Here is a 24,676-nt window from a genome sequence, read left to right on the forward strand (position 1 = left end):
ATTCTGTCCCTGTACACACATGATCTTAGCAACTTCAAACAGAACTAATCAACAGAAGGCAGGATGAACTGTTCAGATTGTAAAGGCAGGAAAGAGAGCTGCTTTTTCAGCATGCTGGATTTATGCCACACACCCACTGATTGCTTCCCTCCCCTTCTCCAATGACAGGGTTCTCCTCACACAAACTGGCATTGCGATAGGTTTATGGACTGGAGTGACTTCTAGATGAGCCATCCCTCCCCAAAGGTTGTACAAGTTGTCAACCTTTTCAGAGTTTGCCAAGAGAGGAGCCCCAACATAGTTGTGTATATGGAAGCTTTGTTTATACTTTATTGAAAAACCATTAAAAAAATTACAACATGCTGAATTTGGCTAAGGCCAGAAGACAAAATATATGCAAAACCAGTTTTGTTACCTTATCCTCTCCTTACCCCGGCCACCAAACTCTTGCATTTGGTCTCCCTTATGGCATGGGCTCTAAGCTCACTGGACCAGGAACTATCATTTTCAATATATTTGTATGTACTTACTGCAATGAAGCCCTGGTGTGGCTATGACCTGTAAGGGCCACAATAATGCATTTAAACCCCTTAAATTCACTTTTTCAGGCTTGTTTAGTTTAGTCAGTTTCCCCAAACATCAAGTTGACAAAAAAATACTACCTGCTGCTAGTGCTGTGAGTTTGTACAATGAACTAACAACAAACAAACATATCTGGGGGCTACTATTACCATCACATAAGAAGTTATTTCTACATTAATAATTCAGATTTGCTCTCACAAATATCTACCTTAGATCCACATGTTTAATATGAGGCATTCTTCTCAGCGTTGGTAGGTTGAGGGTATCTATGCAGTTTCCAGACATACAGAGTTTATCCATGGCAGTCATTTTCTCTAATACCCCTGGAATGTCAGTGAATTCATTGAAGGAAAGACTCAGATAGCTGAGCTGATGCATGTGCTCCAATTCAGCAGGGAGGGACTGGAGAAAATTGCCATCCAGCAAAAATGTCTGCAAACTATTAAAGCAGATGGGAAAAGTGACCCTTTATTACAAACATGCATTCATCCCAAATTAACAGCAGTCATAGGGAAATAAATCTGTACAAGGGTAGAGAGCAAGAGAAGTCACAGAGAAGCCTACCAAACATCTGCGAACAATATGACAAAATCCTACAAGTCCTAGTCAGCATGAACTATGGTCTAGATAAACTAGCTGCATTTCATACTTCAAATTTTCTGGAATTCCCATTTCTTTTACATATACACTGCAGACATCAATGCCTTATACCAGTGGTGCCCAACCTTTTGGCCCAACGGGTCAGACTGACAGTGCCAAGTCTGTCTGCAGGCTGGATCCAGCCAGTGCTCCTAATCTACTGTGGGCTCCATCTGGCTGCATGGAGGAAGAAAAGCGGGTACAGGCTGGCCCCAGTGCAGCTTCACAGGGGAAAGGAGCTTGACCTGGCCTAGTGGAAAGAGGGTGTGGCCCAGCCTGGTGGAGGAGGCAGGGGGAAGAAAGGACACGGCTAGGCCTCAACTCAGCCCCAGGGGGAGGGAAGGCTGCATGACTTTACCCTGATCCAAAAGTAGGGAAGCATGACCCAACCACCTGTGGGAGAAAAAGGTGTTACTTGGGTCCAACTCACCACACAAGGAATGGGGATTTGGCATGGAGAAGGGTGCCTTTATTAAATGGCCATTGCTCCCACCCTGCCAAATTTCCAGACCTGTCAGGTGCCCCACCGGCCTGATGCAGTGGCTCTGTGGGCTGCACTTGACTCGTGGGCAGGCTGGAGGTTGAGCACCTCCGCCTTATACAATTATCACTGTTTATACAAAAAAAATGGTGCTGTTAATGCTTAAGAGAATTTAAGACCGTTATGATAACTGGAATGGCCAGACATACACACACACACACTAATAATGCTCCTTACTGTTCCTCCAACCCACTGATTCCACCTGGTCAGCAAGGATATAAAAGCTAGCCGGCTGTGAAAGCTAGAGTCAAACAAATTACAAACTTAGCAAGATTTGTGCAGGAATCACTCAATCTTCTATTGCCTTTACTTTGAGAATCCTATTCCAGCATGTGCAATTAATGTTAAGAGTACCTACTTGTACATATCTCCGACAGCTGCTGGAACACTTCTGAGGGCATTGCAGGACATGTTGAGCTCAGTCAAAGTTGAAATACTGCAAACTGCCAATGGAAAGTCTCCTAAATTATTACTGGAGAGGTTAAGACTCTTCAACTTTGTGAACCTATTGAAAGAAAGAGGAAAAAAAAACTTAAAGCACACAGTTCAGGGAAACAAAATACAAAAGTATAATAAAAGTGCTGGAGTTGTCCTGTAACATCTGAAATATAAAAGGTAGATTTGGGTATCTTAAAGGTATTTCAAGTCTGTGTACTCTGGACATCAAACAAAGTTTAGAAGCATATTTATACATTTCAGTGGGCCACATCTGACCATTTCCTTGATGTCAAAACATCACTGGGTATCAGCAGGCAAAGAGGCCACCAAGCAAAATATTAAATATATTTTCTACTGGTAGAAATCTGTTATTCTGTGATGTGATTAGTTTTTAAGTGAAACCTCCCTTACCATCTGATCTTGAGCTGAAGCACTACTACACTTCCAACACATTTATTATTATAAAAGATGGTGAATATAATTAGAAGCAGAGTGCATGATTCTGTCCGTATAAGCTCTTTGAACAGGAAAAGAAAGTGAGTAGCGCAGTTAATTTTCCATGTATACTTTGTATTGAACTCCAATTGACACAGGAATTTTGTTAGTTTGCACAGAGCACCGTACTAATTTTAAATTTCGTCAAACACCAAAAATAAAAGAAGCTCTTAAAATCTCAATTGGGTACCATCTATAAGTGCTGATTATATACTTTTCCCTTCTCAACATGTCTTCATATTGCTAACATGGTTCAAGTCTTCTTGAGTCTCCTGAGAAGGAGACGGATTGCTTTGGGGTCATCTAATTTAAAACAAAAAAGCAGAAAGAGAGACCATTAAAAAAACAAAAGAAAGAAGAGGACAATCCAATTAGCCAGCCTGGATGTTCAGCAGCACTGTTATGGTTGCCTAACAACCACTGGGAGGTGTGCCGAATGTGGATGCAACTAAATGGATGAATGAAAAGATCTGTGTCAGATTCCGATGGATGAGAGGAAGTTCTTTACTGGCACGGCTTACTCTGATGCATTCTATTTGGACTTCATTTTCCTTTCATTAAATCTCAAATCCCTTGTGTAGGAGAGGGTCAGGGAAAAAGGTGTGGGTAGAGGAGAGCTTTTTCCTCTCAGTTTATTCTACAATAGGACATACCACATCCATGGACTGATCTAGGATTTTGAAAAGTGGGTGCAGATGGTGTGGCATAATTGCATATAACACAACACATTTTTCTCTAGTTGAAGAGAAGCTAAATGCTTTACCAGTATGGTAGGGAGCTAGCACCTTTGTATTTAGTTTAAGATCAAGGCAAAAGTGAATGCAATTACTGGAATGTGCATTCATTTGCTAGACTTCATACAAAACATATAAAATGATGGAACAAATTAGGCAAAATTTAGTCAAAATAGACAAAAGATCATGTCACTAGTCATCCTTCTTACTCTCTCATTATTCAGATTCATAAAACAAAAGCTAGCCTTCTTGAGCAACTTGACAGTTCCTCCAATACTGCACTGTCAGTCATTACCAGGAATGGCTAACAGACAGCAACATTGCAAAAGAAAGAATAGTTTGAATAGTGGAATATCAAAACCATTAAAAAGGAGAAACAGTTGTTAACACCTGTGGAGTGGAGAAGAGAGAGATTAGCTAGAATCATTGAGATAAACCATGAAGTAACTGGCAGTGTCAGTGCTGCCTGAATAGAAGTTGCTGCCCCACTCAAACAAAATTTGGGTGTAGGAAGAATCAAAAAGGAGGTGAAATTGCACCACTGCAGCCTCCTGGATCTGCCCTGACCACACCTACTAACATTAATATTTCAGGTGACAGATTTCTAGCAGTGCTGAAACAGAGTCATGCAGCCCAGGACTGGCTAAACAATTTGGTATCTTCATGTTCTTTGTCTCCCCAATTAGAAAACCATGACAAGAAACTCAAAAACATCACATGTATTACATGATGATAAAAAGAAGCAAAGCAATTTAAAACTCCAGTTAATTTGTTTGCATGTGCACCGGTACCACCACCATTGCAAAAAGCTGCCATTGACCAAAATGTACGCAGGGCATTCAACACTATTTTAGTGGGGCTGTAATTACTGCACCACGAACTATGCCAATGGGAGCCAAGACTGCAAGGCTAAGTAGCAACATGAAGCCACAGGGATTTCAAGAAGAATGGGTACTTCATGCCCTCCTGTTGACACAGTTTGCCAGGAATAAGGGGTGCAAGGGAATATCCTGCCAAATTATCACTCATCTTGGGCACCTCATGCCACAGTGGAAACAGCAGCAGCTTGGAACAGACTTGAATGGGATCCTGCTGAACAGAAACAATGATTAATTTATTTCCGGAGGAAGAACTGCAATGCAAAGAATGGGTTGAGCTAAGTAAACTGACGATAATAATGCTCCTCACTGAAAGAAAACATACACAGTGGGTGGGGGTGGGAGGTGGGAAGAGATTTAAAAAAAACCCTCCTCCATGATCGTCTAGTGTAAAAGCAAGGGCTTAGAGTAAAAGTCTTAGACCAAATACTAAAAGCCAGTGGAAACTAGGTATCTGCCACAACTCCAATACTGACTGTAAAGACACACTGAGAGCTAAGCCACAGGTATGCAGGTATGAAGCTGGAGGTTAAAATGCATCTAATGAAAATTAGGTTAAAATGCATCTATGAAATCTATGAAAAAGTCATGGTGCCCTGTGACCAGTGGGGTCCCTCAAGGTTCTGTCCTCGGACCTGTATTGTTCAACATCTTCATTAAGGATGTGGACACTGGAGTCAGAAGTGGACTGGCCAAGTTCACCGATGATACGGGTAAAGCATCCACACGAGGACAGGAGGGCAATCCAGGCTGACCCCAGTGGGCTCAGAAAATGGGTGGATGAGAACCTGATAGCGTTTAACACCAAAAAATGCAAGGTTCTCCACCTTGGGAGGAAAAACTTGCAGCATCCTTATAGGCTCGGCAGTACTACGCTTTCCCTACGGATGAAAGGGACTTTGGGGTCATGATTAACCACAAGATGGACATGAGCATTCAATGTGATGCTGCAGCTAGTAAAGCGACCAAAATGCTGGCTTGCATCCATAGATGCTTCTCAAGCAAATCCCGGGACGTCGTTCTCCCGTTGTACTCGGCCTTGGTAAGTACTGCATCCAGTTTTGTGCTCCACAATTCAAAAAGGATGTAGAGAAGCTTGAGCGAATCTGGAGAAGAGCCACACGCATGATCAGAGGTCAGGAAAACAGACCTTACGATGAGAGGCTGAGAGCTATAGGACTCTTCAGCCTGGAAAAGCGCAGGGTCAGGGGTGATCTGATGGCTGCCTATAAGTATATAAGGGATGTCCACCAGAATCTGGAGGAATGTTTGTTCACCATAGCACCCCAAGGGACAACAAGGTCTAACGGTTATAAACTCCTGCAAGACCATTTCAGGCTGGACATAAGGAAGAATTTCTTTACTGTTCGAGCCCCGAAGGTCTGGAATAGCCTGCCATCGAAGGTGGTTCAAGCACCTACTTTGAATGCCTTCAAGAGGAATTTGGATGTTTATTTTGCTGGGATCCTATGACCCCAGCTGACTTCCTGCCCTTGGGCAGGGGGCTGGACTTGATGATCTTCCAAGGTCCCTTCCAGCCCTGATGTCCATGTGCATTACAGCAGAGACTGAAGTCGCAATTCTAGATTTTTTTCACATTTATTCAGCTCACTTCCCAACACACATGCAGGAAACCATCAATATGCACAAAACTACATGTCTAAGAGAGAGGAAGGAGCTGCTGTATGAGGATGAAATTAGGGGTTCTCTAATGGCTGCAACAGTAGGAACCCATTAAACTCCAATCCAAGTCTGTTCCAAACTGTCACTGTTTCCAGTTTGACATGAGGTACCCAAGATGAGTGATAATCTGGCAGGATTTTCCTTTCCACCCCTTATTACTGTGCTGCAGCAAAACACAGGTTGACCATGGGCAGTCTGGGTCAGCCAGTCAGGGCTGCTGCATGCACTGCTGCCATCTGTTGAAAGGCAGACTAAGGAAACCTACAGAGCTTGTTAGAAATATGTGCATATGGGCACCTTGGCTGCACAAGATCCACATTGCAAGCTCTGCTCTTAAGCATTTGAATATCTCTACACAAGGCTCTGGGTAAATTGTTCTACCAGAAGAACAAACCTGGGAGAAGTTTCCCAGTTTATCTGAATCCGTTATGCAGTTTTAGGCACCAGGCTAAACTTCCCACTTGTCAGCATCCCTTCATAGCCACAGTAAATCAAAAGCAAAGTGTTATGAGAACGTAAATTAAATCAACTTATTTTGTTAAGGAAAGAGAAGACATATCTTGCACAAATTTCATGGTGAAAACATATCATTTTCCCCTTAGATTAAACTGCAAATGCTAGTGTAGTATCTAAATAAAACAGGTTTAGACTCAACAGATTTATTATAATTCAGGTTTTAGCTTCATTTTGCAATATCATACAAAAGGAAAAGGAGGAGAAAAGGTACATAGAGAAAGAAGAAAAAAGAAAAAAGCATCAGTCAATTCTACTAGGTCTATAGAGAAATATTAAAATGTAAACATTTAAAATTTAAGTCGAACATAAAAGAAAATTAGACCACTTAATTACTGACAGGCAACCATAGTTTGAGACTGTTGCCACAATGGAGTATTACAAGATTGGGGCTGGACATTTAGCCTCCCCAAAAGCATGGTGACTGGGTTTTTACTAGGAAACACGAAGTACAAGTCTCAGATCAAAATGCAAGACAGCAAAACAGATGTGTAGTTAAAGTAAGCGGGTGAAGAAGGACAGAGAAGAAAGTTACCCTGATTCTCCTAACTAGCTCCAGTTCAACATGTCAACAGTCCACATGTACCATTTCTAGTATAATAATTTCTTTAATAATCGAATACCTCTTGATTTCCTGCTCTGTGTTCTCTTTCAACTCCGATATGCTAAAATTATATTTTTGTACAAAAAAGTCAAATACAGTGCCAAAACCTCAGTAGTGAGGACTGGTAGGCAGTTGCTTGGAAAATTTTAGACAGTAAGGCTAGCTTACATCTTAGGCACCTGCCTCACATTAATTATTAACAGCATGAATCCATAATGGGCTAGCATGGCTGTCTCATTATGTACAACAGCCAAATAGAAGCCAATCTGGAATACTGGTTTGCTTTTAAAGCTTTTTATATTTAGAGACTTACTGCATTAACCTATATTGCCACCAATATAACTAAGATGCCATCAAGGTATTTAAACAAACTAGAATTCTCTGCTGATGAGCTGACTAAGAAGTTGGACTTTAGTTTAAATGGGCTTTAAAGAAAGAATTAAGTCACTAAGCAAAAGAGAACAGGCAATAAAATGGCAAATGAACTTCAATGCTGACAAGTTCAAGGTAATGCATATGGGGGAAAATATCCTCAACCATATGTACATAATGCTGGCTTCTGAACTACTTGTAACAACTCAGGAAAGAGGCCTTGAAGTTGCTGTAGATAACTCTCTCAAAATGTCAGCTCAGTGTGCGGTGGCAACCAAAGCAGCCAATAGCATGTTGGGCATCTTCAAGAACGGAATAGAAAACAAAACTGAGAACACCGGCATGCCATTATACAAATCCATAGTGTGCCCACATCCTGAATAGTAGGTAGTTCTGGTCTCTGCATCTCCAAAAGGATATAGGAGAAATAGAAGTCTCAGAGAAGGACAACCAAAACGCTAACGGGTATGGAGTAGTTGACATACCAGGGGAGACTAAAAAGGCTAAGATTATTCAGTTTAGAAAGGATAATGCTAAGAAAGGATATAAGAGGTCTATAAAAAGTCATAAAGGGTGAAGAGCAAGCAAACAAGAAACTGGGTGTTCAGCAAGTTGCAGAGTACTAGAAGTAAGGGGCACCCACTAAAACTAGTGGGAGATAGGTTTAAACCTAACAAGAGAAAGTACTTTATTAGGCAACATGTAGTTAACTTGTGGAATTCACTTTCACAGGAGGTTGTAGAGACAGATAGCATAGCCAGGTTCAAAGAGGAACTAGACAAAGTCATGAATGATAGATTTATTAATAGCTGGTGAACAGAATGGGTGGAGATGTTTCCTCTGGCACCTCTTAAACCACTAATGGTGGATACCAAGTAGGGTAATCAGTAGGGGAATAGATCACTCTAGATCAGTGGTTCCCAATGTTTTTTTTCCTGCACCCCTAAAATTGGCCACCAACAGGACCTCCCGACCCAGCACCATGAAGGCTGCTGGGAGTGGAATATAGTGGCAGCGGCCTGGGGGTGAGGGCACCACCCTTGCCCCCTTTGTGTAGCAGCCCCACCCTGCCCACCACTCCTGGGCTGCTCACATGAATGTGCGGGCCCTTCACCCCGCAACCCTGATTTAGGTTGCCCCCTGAGGCTGGGAACCAAAGCTTTATATCTCCTTGGTTCAATCCTCACCACCAACAGTAGAAATGCTAGGGGAAGGGTACTGGGCTGGATGGACCACTGGTCTGACCCAGTATGGAACTCCTTAAGATCTTCAGTTTCCATCACTTTCCTTACCCCCAAGTCACACAATCCTGATTGTACCTGCAGCAAGAAGAGAAGGCAAGCAGCAATGATGCCTTAACAACATTCCCTAGAGAAAGAAACCTCTACAGCATGCATAGTGTTTTGCATTTTGGGGTTTTACCGAAGTTCACCGATAAATTACCTGATTTTTTTAAATTGAAGTTATTCATTTTTTTTCTGATTTACAGCTGTTTTTCATGCACCCCAGATGACTCGCAGCTCCACCCCACGCCCTACCCTGCCCTGGCTGGACAGAGCTTGGTGGGGCGGCACACAGGGGCTCCATCCCCTCTGGCCCGGCAACACAGCCGAAGCTGGCCCCACCCCAGCCTCCCCACTCTAGGTCCCACAGATGGTGCAGGGTCAGGGTCTGGGCTGGTGCCAGGCTGGAAGGTTCCCCCCCACCACCACCACACACAGACTTTCCTGCCTAGAGGGGGTATGCAGACAACTGTGCTTATGTGCTTAACCCCTTTCCCTGCAAAATTTATTATTTTCCCTGACTTAAACCAATTCCTTTTCTTTTCTTCCCTTTATCCCGCTTTCAACCTGGTTTTCATGTTTGAAAGATAAACCCTGAAAAATTCCTTGAATTAAAAAAAAACCCCCAACAATGTGGAACATTAAGCATGCATCATTAAGCATTTCCTTGATGACAAAATAGCTCCATGAATTCAAGATCCTTCCATTTGCCATTCTCTACAAACATCACTCCCAAAATAAATTGTGTTTCCTTCTTTCCCTGAACACACCAGGAGGAGAAAACCTAATTTGGAGACTTTTTATTATAATGGGTAAGATGCAACATTCTCATTTCCCTGACTGAACAGTCCTGCTGTAAGTCACAGCAAAAATGTTGACATGTCAGCCCTCATCTTAGAACACACAGTATGCCTCAGCACTAACTGCTATAACTGACCCAAACAACATCAACATTATTTAATAGGGGTGTGCAAAACGGACTGTATTCAATTCAAATTTGGCTCAAATTGGGGACAGTGATTCGATTAATTGATTAGAATCACTGTCCCCAATTTGATTTGGCCAAATCCAAATCTGAAGATTCGATGCTGATTCAGAGAATTAGCGATTCAGTCATAGATGCAGCTTTAAATGTTTTTTCTACACACCTCGAGGTACTAGGCGTGTCTTGTGAATGCTGCGATGCTGGAGTAGATGGAGTATCCCACAGGAGCATGGGCGGCCCCCCCTGTGTGTTTGGTGACAAACCCAGAAATGGACTGGAACTACTTCCAGTCCATTTTCAGGCCCATCAGGGAGTGCGCTGGGGGGTGCCTCCACTGGCTCAGCGATCAGCTGTGGGGAGACCCTGGGTGCCCCCTCCCAGACCTAGGAGGCACTAGTTGCTGATGCAGCACGGTGCGGGGGTGCCCCCCAGCAGATCCAGAAGTGGAGTGGAAGTGCATCTGGTCCACTCCCGGGTCTGCTGCCAAGTGCACTGGGGAGCCCCCACACTCCTGTGGGATGCTCCATCTGCCCCACCATCTCAGCATTCATGAGCCACCTGGTACCTTGAGGTATGTAGAAAAGATTTAAAGCTGTGTCTATATCTAAAAATCGCCAAATCTTTCCAAGTCAATTCAGAGGGTTCCGATTAGATTCAACAAGATTAAAGGGTCTCCTGATTCAATTCAGATTTGGCCACCAAATTTGGCCAAATTGCCGCTGAATCAAATCAGGGACCAAAGCTTCACACAAGCCCTATTATTTAATACTGAGCCTGCCATTTTAGGAGCAGTTTTAGTTTGACATACACAAAGGGAAGGGCCAAAAAGTGATGTTTTTCTGTCACGACAGTCAATGCATTTATTGTGATTTCTTACTTCTCAATTCTGGCCCACAAAGTACATTAAGGTAGTAATTTTGGTTATACAATGTGATGTTTGTGCTCCAACAGGTTTGGAATAACTATCACAGGGAAGCTGGCCATACTCTGCCATTGGAAGATGGTCAGAAAAAACTATCCTGACAGAACCAGTTTATCCAACTGCTATCAAAAGGATTTATACAGATGAATTTCACTACAGCCAAACAAGATATCAAACATCACAGGGGACTCTGGCTGGGAGAAAAAAATAACTCCCAACGCCTTCTCTTTCACCCCGTTCTGCGACTACCACAGAACTTCATTTCAGGTAGCAAAGGCATCTTCCCGTACCTCCAGCAGAAACTTGCTAGCAACCATTACCAATCAAGCAGTATACAATAATTATGTGCTGGAACAGCTACCTACTACCGCCTTACACTTGCCAGCAACTTCATTATCAAGAGAATGTCAAAAATTTTCAATTCACTATATTGCTTTCTTGCTGCTAATAATCTACCTTACTGCCTTTTTCAGCTATTGCCTCAGACCCATCTAGGTCTTAATGCCTCTCAGGGATGAGTTAGCTTAACACCACAAACACAACTACAGTATTGCTCTTCCCTTTAAGGCACTGTCACTAAAGCCTTAAGTTGCCTGTACAAGTCTGAAGGTTACACACAGGTTTCAGGCACCTGCAAATTTAGTTCTCCCCCAAAAGAGGCAAACCCTGCCCCAGTAAATTTCTGAGGACTTTGCTAAGTGGAGTTAGAGTATTTCCCCCCGCTTCTCTCTCTCTCTTTTTTTTTTTTTGGGGGGGGGTAGGGGTGGGGAGTAAGGGAGGGGAAGACAGAAAGGGAGGAGTGGATTTAATTCGAACACAGCTGGGCCAGCATTTCACCCACTCAAGCTGAAGGCAATCTTCATATTGACTAGGATTTCATCCTAGATGCCCGAGGGATATGAGGGGTTCTGATGTCTCTCCACCCATTCTGAAGGCAAAACTGGCTTGAGGGCACAAAACAGCAGAGTCTCCCTATGTCTGAAGAAGGGTGTTTGTGCCCGAAAGCTTGCAAAGAACAGTTTTTCCAACCATTTAATTGGTCTAATAAAAGATACCACATCTACCCAAAGAACCTTGTCTACCTATGTCCTTAGACCAACACGGCTACAACTAACACCTCCAAAACTGGCTGGAATACATTTGGGAAACAAGCAGCCGATGTCATAAAACACAAAAGGGATTGATTAAAATAACACTAGGATATAAGGGACATAGAAAGTACTGTTTAAATGTTAGGGCAAGGATTGTTATATAGTTAGTTTTGGCTACCACCCATTCTACAGCTCTTTACTGGATAACTCAAAACATAGCCCTCGTTCTGAAAAAGGATTTTTAAATCCTGTTTCAATACTCTGCAAAATTCATCCTGCCACATTCTCTCTCCATTCAATGCTATAAAAGCCACTTGGGTTTGTGAAGATGGATTTCAACATTCACATGCTAAGTTAGTAAGTATACTTTTTCCCAAGGAAAATTCAAAACAAAAAGTCTACTGCACAAATAAAAAAAAAAAAGAGTAGCTTCAAAACCAAAGCATTTATTTTTCAAAAAAAAAAAATACGAATAGCCATAGATTCTAAGTCAAACCAGGAATACATCCAAATTACAAGACGACAATGTAGCCTTTATTTTCTTTGACAAAAGCCAGCACCAAGCAGGAGTGGAAAAAAACCTTTTTGCTAATGGACATAACCTGAACTTACCTCAGTGCTCCTTGCATACCACAGGGAAGCTGGATTTTGCAGTTCCCTGGAAAAACAAATCTATTTACAAACTTCTGAACTGGAGGAGGGGCTTCTCACTTGCATGGATAAAAATTCTCAAGGAAGGAAGTAGAAACCTATTCTTCATTTCTATAGTTTCTAAGGATAAATATCCACAAAGAGTCACACACTTGAGAGGTAGGTATTACCCAAGAGAAATTTGTAAGATACAGGCTTTTTCCTTTATTGTACTATAAGCTGAAAGCACACTGCTTGGAAACAGACCCTCCTATAGTTTAGTAGAAAACCAATTAAGCACAAAAAAAGAGAAAACCCTAAAACAGGCAAGATTTTAAAAGTGTTATGCATCTATTAAACAGTCCTGATGCACAGGGCTCTTTCAACAGAGCCTTCTTCCCCAAAACCTGCTTACTATGAGAAAGTTCTCTCTCTTTTTCGTGGTATGTGTTGTTAACAAACAATAAAACCAGCTCCTACTATAATCAAGAAGTGAAAATATCTGATGAGGAATCTTTTATGTAAATTATGCAACATGTTCAACTTCAATAATGTGGAGAATAAAACCCTTCCATCTCAATGCTCCAGAAGGCAGTTTGATTCCTAAAAGCAAGGGATAAGTTCACTGCCCTATTTAAACTGAACTTGCACAGAATCCTAGATTGCCAAGTCTATGTCAATGAGAAAGGGCATTCAATTAACTTAGTGGCTGAGGAGTATTTCCATACTAAATATACAAAATTTCAAAACAGAATAGTAAAACAGATTAAGTGCCAGTAAAATAGTGGAGATTTTAAAATGGTCTATTTCCTTCTGACAGCATGTAGCATGACATTTTAGGGTCAGGAAATTCAGTTGCAATTTACCAATACACTGCAAAGAATTATATTGAAAGCAGTCTATCCCCTTTGCTGTTTATTTTATATCCATATATTACATGGAAAACAGAGGAGTTAATAGCAGAAGAGCTAGGAGTAAGTTACATATCTGAAGGAAAATTGCTTGGACAAAGAAAGAAAGAAAACTCAATACACACACACATGCTTCTCTATAAAAATTGAGGAGCTAGCTCATGAATAAAAGGGGAATAAAAACCCAAAGAAAACCTTTTCCAACTGAAAGTCCAAAGAAAACTTTAATTAGGCAAGATGTACATATGCGCATTATATACTTAGCAGACAGACAGAAGTAACATCTCTGCTCTCGTGAAGAGCACCATGGGATCTTATATGGATCACAACTAGGCAGTAAATCCTATTATGTGTTACTCTAGCTTGGTAAATAACAACTCATCCACAATTCTTCTTTTCTAGCCATACTGCATGGACAAATCTCCCATAACAAGAGACGGTAGTATTAGTAGCAGATTAATAACAAAGGGGATTGTATATAGAATCAAAAGAAGAGAAAAAACGGTCTTCAGCCAAATGTTCAGAAAGGGAGATTTATGGAAATATAGAACAATTACTTACACTGGAGCTTCAAACAACAGGAGTCTGGTCAAAAAAGCAAGTCTAAGAAAGGTTTACTGCATACTCCAAAGTCTCTGGAACAGGTGGCATACCATCTGTCTTTAAAAGCAAGCCTCATTTTATAGTGATAACCTGAAGTTCTCATTTACTCCCCTCTTAAAATTGAGTAAGCTAAACTTGCAACTTAACTAAAGTGGGAAACTTACTGCAGTAATAACCTCATGTGTGTCTTGGTACTGAACAAACTTTCGTCTGGATCCCACTTTCAACTTAATCTTGATCTCTACAAAATCATCATCATCATTTACAGTTCTACTGTTAGCTTTCTAGTAACAGCATTTGTAAATACCACTTCAGCCAGCAGTCAGTCACTAACTGCATTGCAACGTTTTTGATAACAACTTGGGAATAGGACATTTCCTTGAAGTTTAAGAGCTGGCACTGCACAAGGTCATTAGTTATATAAAAGTTCTGGAGGAGGCTGGGTAGGAAGAAAAGGGTGCCAAAGTTGAGCTGTATCAACAAGCTGCATAGTGTAATTAATACCTATGTTTGTTTTGAAATAGCATTTTCAGGGATACTGTCCTATTTAGCACTGCAGTTTCATTAGACTCCAAACAAATCCTAGTCATTACCTGCACTATAATTTCTACATTTGTACCTACACTAAGGAAAGTATTATTTTATAGTACACTCCTAGCCTTTTTGAAAAAACTTTGCGGAAATGAAGCCTTAAATAATACTGTACACCTGTATGGTAGTAGAATCAGCAGATCAGAAAGTCCTGAAGAATTTACTGCCAACAGAGACAGTAATTCCTCCAGACAATATTTACAAACTGAAGAAAACAGAAAAAAGGGGGGCTCCAAAAAGAATATATTGCAGCCAAGGACCCTGTATGCAGGAGTTGCAGAATTAACCTCTGTACTGGGAGACAAAAGAGGCAAAGCTCCAAGCCACCTTCCTCCAGCTTCAGGTGGATGCTTTTGCCTCTATGGCAGGCAGCAAAACCTTTTTCCTGCATCAGGCAGGAAAGAGCGCTGGAGTCAGATGACCCCAGCTAGATGCTTGTCCAGTCTCCTCTTCAGAACCCCCAGGGTTGGGCAGAGCACCACCTCCCTTGGAAGCCCATTCCAGATCCTGGCAACCCTTATGGTGAAGATGTTCTTCCTGATGTCTAACCTGAATCTGTTCTCTGTCAGTCTGTGGCCGTAATTTCCAGTCACTCCAAGGGGTGCCCTGGTAAACAGAACATCTCCTATCCCTTGCTGCCCACCCCGATGAATTTGTAAATGGCTGAAAGGTGATTTGTGGCCTTCTCTTGCAGAGGCTGAAGAGATTCAGGTCCCTCAATCTCTCCTCATAGGGCTTTGCCTGAAGGCCCCTAACCATATGAGCGACCCTCCTACAGACCCTCTCAAGGTTATCCACATCCCCCTTGAAGTGTGGTGCCCAGAACTGGATGCAGTATTCCAGCTGCAGCCTCACCAATGCTGCATAAAGGGGAAGTATCACCTTCCTGGAGCTGCTTGTGATGTACCTGCTAATGCATGATGAAGTGCAGTTAGCTTTACTGATCACTTCATCACACTGAAGACTCGTGTTCATCTTGAAGTCAACTATGACTCTGAGATCCCTTTCTGCTACAGTGCTGCTGAGAGGGTCATCCCTCAGCCTGTAAGTCTGTTGGTGATTTCTTCTCCCTTTTCGCAGCACTTTGCATTTGTCCTCGTTGAATTGCATCCTATTCTGTTCTGCCCACTTCCCCAACCTGTCCAGATCCGCCTGGATTCGTTCCCTCCCCGCTAGTCTGTTCACTTTACCCCATAACTTGGTGTCATCAGCAAATTTGGACAGACCATGACCTCATCCAAGTCACTGATGAAGACATTGAGTCAAAGGACAATGAACTTCAAAGGGTTTAGAGCAAACATGCATCTTTTGTTTGGTGTCATAAGACTACCTCTGCTCTGTCTCCATGTTTTAGGAAACTGTATTTCAGCCTTCTAGGTAAATTGGTAACAGCAAGGGGATTCTATAAGCAGGTGTACCGACATATGCCTCCAGTTATTCAGCTGTCCATAGGAGGGTACTCCATTCCACCAGATCATAGAGCTAGGAGCCATCATATGAGTGGCCTGCTTTTAGAGCATCTACCAAGTATCTGGGATTTCAATGAGGCAAAAAAAAGGAGCTCTGAATTTTTTTTTTTTTGAAAGCTGCAGGTATGTGGCTAGCAAAATGTACTAAGTACCACAAAAACAATGGGCTACCTCTACTCTTTCACTTTGCCCCTATAGAAAAAGAGGCAGACAATGTAAGGGGAAAACTTCACCTTGATCCAGCTCTGCACTGGGGAGAATGACACAGCAAGAAGTTACAAGAGGAAGAGCTGGAAAAAGGCAGATTAAGAGAGACAGGTGGGAGGTACATCCAACAGCAGAAGGATGCAAGGCTGCTGGCTGTCTCAAGAGTACTTAAGCAGGAGTAGCATATCCATCTGATTTCTTCTCCCCTCAAAGCAGGGAAGTCAAGTCCAGCAGGAGTCCCCCACAGACTCAAAAAAGTGGGTCACCAACTGGTTTAAAAAGGTCATGAGATTGCAGTTGAGTGACCCGTGCATTTGGGTCTGCCACTCACCTAACTGTGGTAAACCACCGATACAAAATGCAAGTACAGTTCACTGAGATAAGAATTCAAACACAAAATACATGCACAAGGCACTTGCAGCACTCCTCCCAAAACTAACACCTCAGTTTTATCCCCAACTTCACTACCCAGCAGTCCCACACACAGTGGATCTTTCCTGAAAGGTCTCATAGCTTTCCAGAGTTTTGCATGCAACACTTTCTAATGGGTTGCAGACAAATTAACCTTGCCTAACTTCATGAGATCTCTTCACTTCACCAAAGTATCTCCTCTACCTGGAATAGCATGAGCCAGCTTCTTGGCTTCCATACTGATCCCACATCCATCAGCAGACTAATGTAGAACTTCTCTTAGCTCGTGGCTCCAGTGACCCAGCAGGCTAGAGCCCTTGTCCCAAAATCCTACTCAACCCCTCTTGACAACCTCCAGAAACCACTCTGTAGTAGTTTGTTGGAAACCAGACTCTGCCAGTAGGTGTTGGGAGAGGAACAGGAAAGTGTTCTGAGCACAGATCTCATGTATGTTTATAACAACAGGTCTTGCAAGTCTTACATTCTTGTGACAGTATCAGAATACCATGGCACAATGTGTACTATTGCAATGCTATGGGGGTTTTTTTTAAGCATTTCTGCAGTAACCTTACGTGGGACAGAGAATACCATATAGTGAACAGATCTTTAAGAGCCTGAGAAGCACATTCTGAAGTCTCATGGACCATGTTCATATATGAACATAAAATTATATTTTAGAACTAGAATGCAGAGGAGTCCCTGGACATTTAGAACTGCCAGCCCAAGCCATTGCTTAATATGTGAAATATTTTTCTAAACAATTTTTCCAAATCTGGCAGCTGTGGATGAGGACTGTATAAAGAACCACATCCAAAGAAGTTACTGTGGCAATTCTGGGCAATTCCGCTGCTAGAAGGGAAAAAGGGAGGAAGGATCCCAAAGGACCTTGAGGGGGAAAGTCTTGTAAAAGCTACCCCAGAAGAGAAGAGATAGAACTGAAGGTTCAACAGAGCAAAATATTCAAAATGGAGATTAGAGAAACAGGAAAAGCAGAAAACCAAAAAGACTATATACATAAGAAAAAAATTGAATATTATTTTTACACTATGCTTTCCTGAGTTAAGATTACAGAGAAAAACTCAAGTGATATACAAAACCCTTTAAAATATATTTCTTTTAAATTTGTATTTAAATTCAAAACCTAAATTCAACATCTTAATTCATTTTTCCCCTTTAATTCTGTGGTACCTTCTTTTTTAAACAAGCCAACCTTTATTGTGTTTGCAATTTAATCATTGTAGAGTTTTGCTAAAGCAAAAAACACAGAATGCAAAGTAAGTAGAAAGTGATCAGATAGCTTTAAAAAAACCTAATTAATTGTTTTTTAAATTTTTAACCAAGCAGCAACTTAAAATGATGAGTTATTTATCATCTAATAATCTATGTACTTCTAAAAAAATAACATTTTTATTTAAATGTTTATTTTTTTTACCAGTAACAGTAATGCACTGATTACTTTTCTAGAATTTAGAACTATGGCATGTTTATAACTATGAAAGTAACATTTCAATATTTAAGCATCTTTGCAAAACCCATTGGCATCAAGAAGAGTCTTTCAACAGACTGCAGAGGACTCTGGATTAGACTTTTACATACATAGGACACCCTGCACTTAATGGGTTCTGGATTGGGAAGGTGTGTAATGTTACAAGGATATGCCATTTTCAGGTTATGATCTTTCTCAATACTATGACACTATCAGCCTGTCCCTTGGTTATGTTTCCAAATTTCTGTACTTCTTTCAAACACTTTTGCTGCTAGCATCCATCATGCAAAATCCTTCTGCTTTGTCATGTCCTGTGAAAGCTGAAAGATTTAAAGCAGTGTCACCTGTCCAAAGGAATTTCAGCTAACTGATGCCTGAGAGAAGATCTGGTCTCTGAGAGGCCCCAAGGGGGAAAAAAAAAAAAAAAAGAAGGTACTGCCTGCATGTATGTATTTGTAATAAAAAAAACCCTGAAGTGTCACTGTTCAACAGTGAAACTTTATTCTAGGTAAAGGGTTGAAGGGAAAAAATAATCTAGCTCTTTAGATTTAAATCAATAAGTAACAAGCCATAAGTTTGTTTCAGAAAATTAATGAACTGGTGTTAGCCAATTCGATTTATTCTGCATACAAAACTGTATAATGACAATTTATTATTTATCAACACAATTATTTTCCCATCTTTATCAAGCAATGTTCTTACTGCCAATGATAACCTGTTCTTGTTCCATGGGTATTTAAGCAAAACAAGATGTAGTAATAAAAATGTATGGCCATAACAAAAGAATCAGCAGTCAACAGTGAGCTTGGTTCATTAGTTCACTTTCACTTCAAAGGTGAAGTTACTCAATTCCAAATGCATAATAAATCTGAATTCTCTTGTACACTTGAGAGGAGTCAAAGATGCAGCTCCAAGTGTAATGTTTTTGATTCTGTTCCTTCTAAAATGCTGTTCCATACACTTTCAAACAATCCCAGATATTAACACCAGGATAAATGTAAACCTATAAACCAACAAAATAGCTTTACTGCTAGAAATAGAGAGACGCTTAAGGAGCATAACACTTTAGCATGCAAGTCTAGACAGCTCAATTCCCTTAGCAATATATAGCAGACTAAAGTAAGCAAGGGAGTTGCCTTTCCAAAAAAGGTCCCATATTTTAAGCTTCAGCAACACCTTTAAGAATCTGAACAAGCAAAAATAAAAAATTTGCTTGATAGTTAATTTTTTTGTAAGGTAAGTGAATTTTTACACTGCCAGCCACTTTAAAGTTAACAGTAAACAACACATTTTTTAGCACACACACTACAGGGGGGCGAAAAAAATTATATATAGATATAGATATAGAGCTAGGCGTTAGTACAAAGCTACTCGGTATGCAGAAAGCTGCGTTTCTGTTCATCCAAAACTGTAAGTTGTTGAACACAGTATTACAATTTTAAGTGGACAACAAAACCAGTGAATACAAAGGAAGATTTGCTCATCTTGTGCACCAAAAAGTGTCCTTTCCTTTTGTATACCTGACAAAAAGGGGAGTGCCACTGAACTCCACATTTTCCTTTCTCCCTTATAGTACTCTCAAATGTGCAACAGCAATACAGTTGTAATAAAAGCTGTGTCACTGGCTCTCATCAAATGCACCTCTGTGTCTGAAGGCAGAAACTGACCACAATGTTTTTTGTCTACTTTGTCCCACACCCTTTATGGAAGGCTACCAAATTAAAGCCCGACTTTCACTGACCAGTTCAGAATTATGACCGTCTTGCATTCAACCTGCAAAGATGTATGATCTCAATAACGCAAGTCGAAACAATTTTTCCAGTCCTTTATCTACAAGCCAAAGTTTCCAAAGCAGGTGACTTTCAGAAGCTGTCCAAGAAACATCCACTCCTGGTTACAGTATCGAAAATAACTGCCCAGTGACATTCATCACATCAACTGATAAGCAAACTACTAAGCCAGCGTTTCATTATCAGAACCAAGGTCTTCATGCAGACAAGTTAAAGGGTAGCAGGCTTACAGGTAAGAGAAAGGCCAGTATTTTTTTTTTTTTATGCCCATGAGGTGTCTTTTGTTCTAAATTTAGCCTGTGGGAACTTGATGGTTATGAAAGGTGCTGAATTTAGCTCCTCAGACAATGCGGTGTCTAAAAATTGACAGAATGCAGAACCCCACTGTCCGTAGTAGCAACACAGACTTTCCAAGATCTCTCTGCCAGCTGATTGTGTCAAGCGGACCTGGTTTCGGGTAAGAACATTTTCCTATCGACCCTCATTCAAACGATCATCCCTGTTGCCTTCAGTTCTGGAGGCAGCTGAGATGAGATTCACAGATGCCCTTGCTCAGGAATGGGAAATGATTTGTAGCGAGGGCCTACTTTAAAGTTTATTTCTGAGCGTGTGATACTGCCAACCTCTCCTGCAGTGACACCACATCTGGCACCTGGAGTTACCACTCCCTTTTCCAGCTCTGTAGCGCCACCATTTTTCCTCACTGCCTGGCCAAAACCTCTCTTCTCCCCCATTCTGACTGTCAAAGCCCCCTGGCTCCATGGGCTAGATAAGATGGTTCCACAGGCTGCAGGCCCTACTAGCTCCTTTGGGCATTCACATATGCCAATGAGTATTTACATACCCAAATCACAACAGCAATTCTACATTCACTTTAGTGTCTAAGCAACAATGAAATCTGATCAGCCCTGTGGGTTTTTCCAGTCCATTTTGTCTTACTAATAAGCCTGGCTTAAAGAACTTTGAATGATTGTTTTTATTAAACTGAACAAAGGGATCCAATCTTTCCAACCTCAGATCCCAGAGTAGTCCGTTCCTTTGGTTAGGCTTGATTCTCAATTGTTTTTCATGGAATGCTATCAGTTCTTCCAGGAAGCAGACAAGGCCTCCATGAGAAATGTGGAGAACTATTACAGGCTGGCAGGGGTTCCCACCCTCATTGTAGGAACAGGAAATAAAAACATTCTATTTGAAGTCTAAGCTGAATTCATAAGCTCAGAAATAAATTTCTAGAAATCATATTTCTATTTTACTGCATGTTACCTGCTAATATTTTAGTCAATATATGGTAACGTCTACCAAGAAAGAAAAGTCTCATGATTTCAGGGTGTGCAGTACAACCGTAACTATTTCCCCCTCCTCTAGCCCCTGGAAGCAGGGACATATTATCCCTATTTTACAGGATGATAGAGTGGGGAGTTCTGGTAGCAATACACAAGGTTACCTACTGAACTTAAGGCTTTACTTCTGGCCATCACCTTTACTATTCAAGGCAGTAGAAGGAATGAGAAAAAGTACTTCCTTTAGGGACTTGAGCAGCAGTTCTGCACCCTGGGATGCCCAAGAAAGTCAAAAGGTAGACTGAGATTAGTCTCTGCTGGCAAGAAGCCTAGAGATGCCCATGCCTTTTGCTAACCCAGTGAGTTGGTGCTCATTTTGGAGCAGCTGTGCTTTAGGAAGACTATGGTACAGCTATGCAACCTCTTTTAAATCACTGTGCAGTCCGAGGAAGAGGAGCTATTGGCAGCACCTGGAGCCAACGAGGAGTCCAAGCAGGGGTGTAACAAGGCAACTAAGCACCTGGGGCAGCAGGACACATGAGGGAAGTGTCAACTTCTGGCAGCTGCTGTACCACCAGTGCAATTGAAAAGGTTGGGCAGCAGACATTAGTTTTGCATCCCCTCCCCTCCACCCCCCAAGTTAGCACCCAGGGTTGCTGCCCTGGACACCCCACTCTAGTTATGCAACTGAGCCCAAGTACCAGTTCAACAGGTTTCATGAGCAGTACAGCTCTTCTGACAAATATAGCCAGGGAAAAAAGCCAAGCTGGTACCAGATCAGTGAAAGCATCATCATCCTAAGTCTTTATAAACAGACCATTTCTCCACCTTCATGAGGAGAATTTCTTTAAAACGTATACATAAATTCAGCTCTTACATTTTTGTGTAGGTGTGCTGTAGAAACAAGGTCAGGCTGAAAGCTTCCTAAAGGGTTTCCGCTGCCAAATCCCTTCAGGCATCCTTATAGGCATGAGTGGGTATCCATCTGCAAAGTGCTTCAGAGAGCTTGTCCTCAGGAAGTTATAACCCAGTCACCACAACCCAAAAGGGCAAAAGGCCTTAAAGTTCAAGGACAGGGCAAGGTTCCCATTACTCCAGAGTACATTGCCACACACCTTTCATAACAGGTCATTTTTCAACTTTGAAAAAGCCCGTGAAATCTATTCAGCCATGCCCAGGTTTTGGAGGCAGACAGGTCACTGAGAAAGCAGGACTGGCTCCCAGGAGAGCAACACAATTCTTTCATTCCTCTTCCTTATAAGTAAGGGACCTTCCTTAGTTTCCCAGATGTAGAACAGATATTGAGGCAAGGAGAGAAGTTCCATTTGGTTTGAAGCTAACCGTTATGTGGTCAGACCACCCCATCACAGAAAGGTTTTTGGCTTCTATAGTTGCTTCTTTTTTAGTCCCTACTACTGTAGCAAGCCTGACAACACAACTGGGCCCTGGGAGCGGTTGGCATCAGCTGCCTGCAGCCACTGGGCTGAACTGTGCTTCACCTGTCGCCCCACGCCTGGGCTCCACCTGTCCCCAACTCCCCCCAGCTTCTGCACTGTGCCGTGCCCTGGCATAGGCAGCTGGTGTCAGCTGCTTCCAGGGCTGTTGTAGCAGGGGCTGGGGGGAGTGGGGACAGGCAGAACCCAGGCGCAGGGGGACAGGCAAAGCACAGTGCAGCCCAGTGGCTGCAGGCAGCTGGCACTAGCTGCTCCCAGGGCTGCTGCAGCCCCTTCCCCAACAGACTTGCCTGCAAGAGGGGAAGGGGCGCACACCTATGCAGATCGCAAAAGATCAAATTTACCTCACATATAACGTATTATGGGTCTAAAAATGCTCATCACATAAGAGTGAATTAGCATATACAGAACCTACATAAAACAGAGGGAAACCTATAGTGAGAAATATCTACCTACTGGATACAAAAAAAAACACAGACTAAATATAGACATTGGATTTATGACGCATTATAGCCTGCCTAACATCCAACTCCCCAGATAAACCCTCCACTTTTTACCAGCAAGTCTCATTCCCACCCCCTGTCTCCCATCCTTTGACTACAGCTACATTCATTACCCCTACCCCCACCTGTCTTTCACCTAGTGACCACCTCAATTTACATTTTAACTGACTTTCTTGCATAGGTACTGGTCTCTGATTGCTTTACCTCTCCATCCAGGAAAAGCTCACACCATCTGCAGGTACTCTCTCAGACTGATGAAAAAGCTTGTGCTAGTTTGTGCCCGAAAGATAGCTGGGAAAAATTCTTCTTAGCTATCTGAGTTGGTCTAATAATAGATATTGGATTTACCCAAAGAACCTTGTCTGCCATTGTTAGAAACAAAGTATTTATATTCTTTCTGAAAATTAGTCAACTCCCACCATGCATATTTTTCACAAAACCAAGCCAGAGCCCATTTGTTCACTGCATGCTCCCAGATTCTTGTAGTTAAGTTTTGCCTCTTGACACTTTAGGACAGTGTGCACATTAGAGGTAAATACAGCCAGCCACAACAGAGCAGAAGACATAGATACAGAAGCATGTGAACTTTTAAAATTTTTATTTACCTCTGTAATTCACCAAGCCCTCTGCTTGTAGATGGACTTGGGTTTATCCTCAGGAAGTTCTGCTTTAGGTTGAGATGGGTAAGGTCTTGACTGTAGAAGAGGTTGGCAGGCAGATGCTCAAGACTGCAGCATGACAGATCCACTGAGCTTATGCGCTGTGATGCAATCTAGAAACCAAGAAACAAGCATGATAAGACCACTGAAAATGAGAATGTCCCCTTTGACACATATGGGTGTAAGAGGAGTCTTTTACACATAAGTAGTTATTGGTCTTTTCACTTTCCCCTGCTCTGCCAGCGCTGCCTCAGTTTCAGTGATAGCCAGTATGCATGAAATGTATGTAGTGAAGGTTTATCCACTGCAAGTCTTGGAACTGACTAGAAAAAAAGGTCGGTTAACACTCACTCTGCAAACACACTCTGCATGCGGAGACAATTGGCATTTGGTTTGAAAGCAGTCTATCTGTAAGCAAGTAACAGGTGCAAAGATGGGGCATAAAACATTCCATGCTGCTATACAAGCAGTAAATATACATGAAGTGATAGGTAGATGTGCAGTTTCCCAGTCTCAAGCCTTTAAAATCAGCATTATGAAGGGATATTAAAGGAAGATCACTGTGCTTACCATGCATTTATAATGTCAGCTTTCTAATTTATAGAAACACCTGTTGTTGAATTTTTCAACATTCTGCCCTTACAACTAAATTTCAAAGCCCAGAAGTGGATATATTTATATAGCTGGTGCTAACATGGCTCTTCAGGCATAAGGACCAGCAAGCCTGCTTTTTTTGCCCCTCCATGTAATTACTGATTGTACTGTGCTCTTCTACTTTCACAGATCAAAGCTGTTAGGGCAAGAAGATTTCAAAAAGTGGTTTCCTCTCCTTGCTTCTCATCATGCACTGTCTCTCCCCAGACATTTCAGAATTATTTTCCCATGGTGTGGGAAAAGGAGATGGAAACAAAGCTCTTCATTA

At 41.8% G+C, this 24,676-nt stretch overlaps 1 protein-coding gene across 1 annotated transcript in view; it reads right to left on the reverse strand.

Moving 5' to 3' along the window:
• Positions 1-24,676, reverse strand: part of PHLPP1 (PH domain and leucine rich repeat protein phosphatase 1) — a 203,883-nt gene that overhangs the window by 46,786 nt on the left and 132,421 nt on the right. The window contains exons 4-6 of the mRNA XM_090039305.1: positions 23,701-23,867; positions 2,121-2,267; positions 791-1,021 (exon numbers count right to left, since the gene is read on the reverse strand). Of these exons, the coding sequence (XP_089895431.1) occupies positions 791-1,021; positions 2,121-2,267; positions 23,701-23,867 (545 nt within the window). The remainder of the gene's footprint in view (positions 1-790; positions 1,022-2,120; positions 2,268-23,700; positions 23,868-24,676) is intronic.

The sequence above is a fragment of the Crocodylus siamensis genome, chromosome 3, assembly GCF_052110815.1.
Source record: "Crocodylus siamensis isolate JL-2025a chromosome 3, ASM5211081v1, whole genome shotgun sequence".
Classification (NCBI taxonomy): Eukaryota; Metazoa; Chordata; order Crocodylia; family Crocodylidae; genus Crocodylus; species Crocodylus siamensis.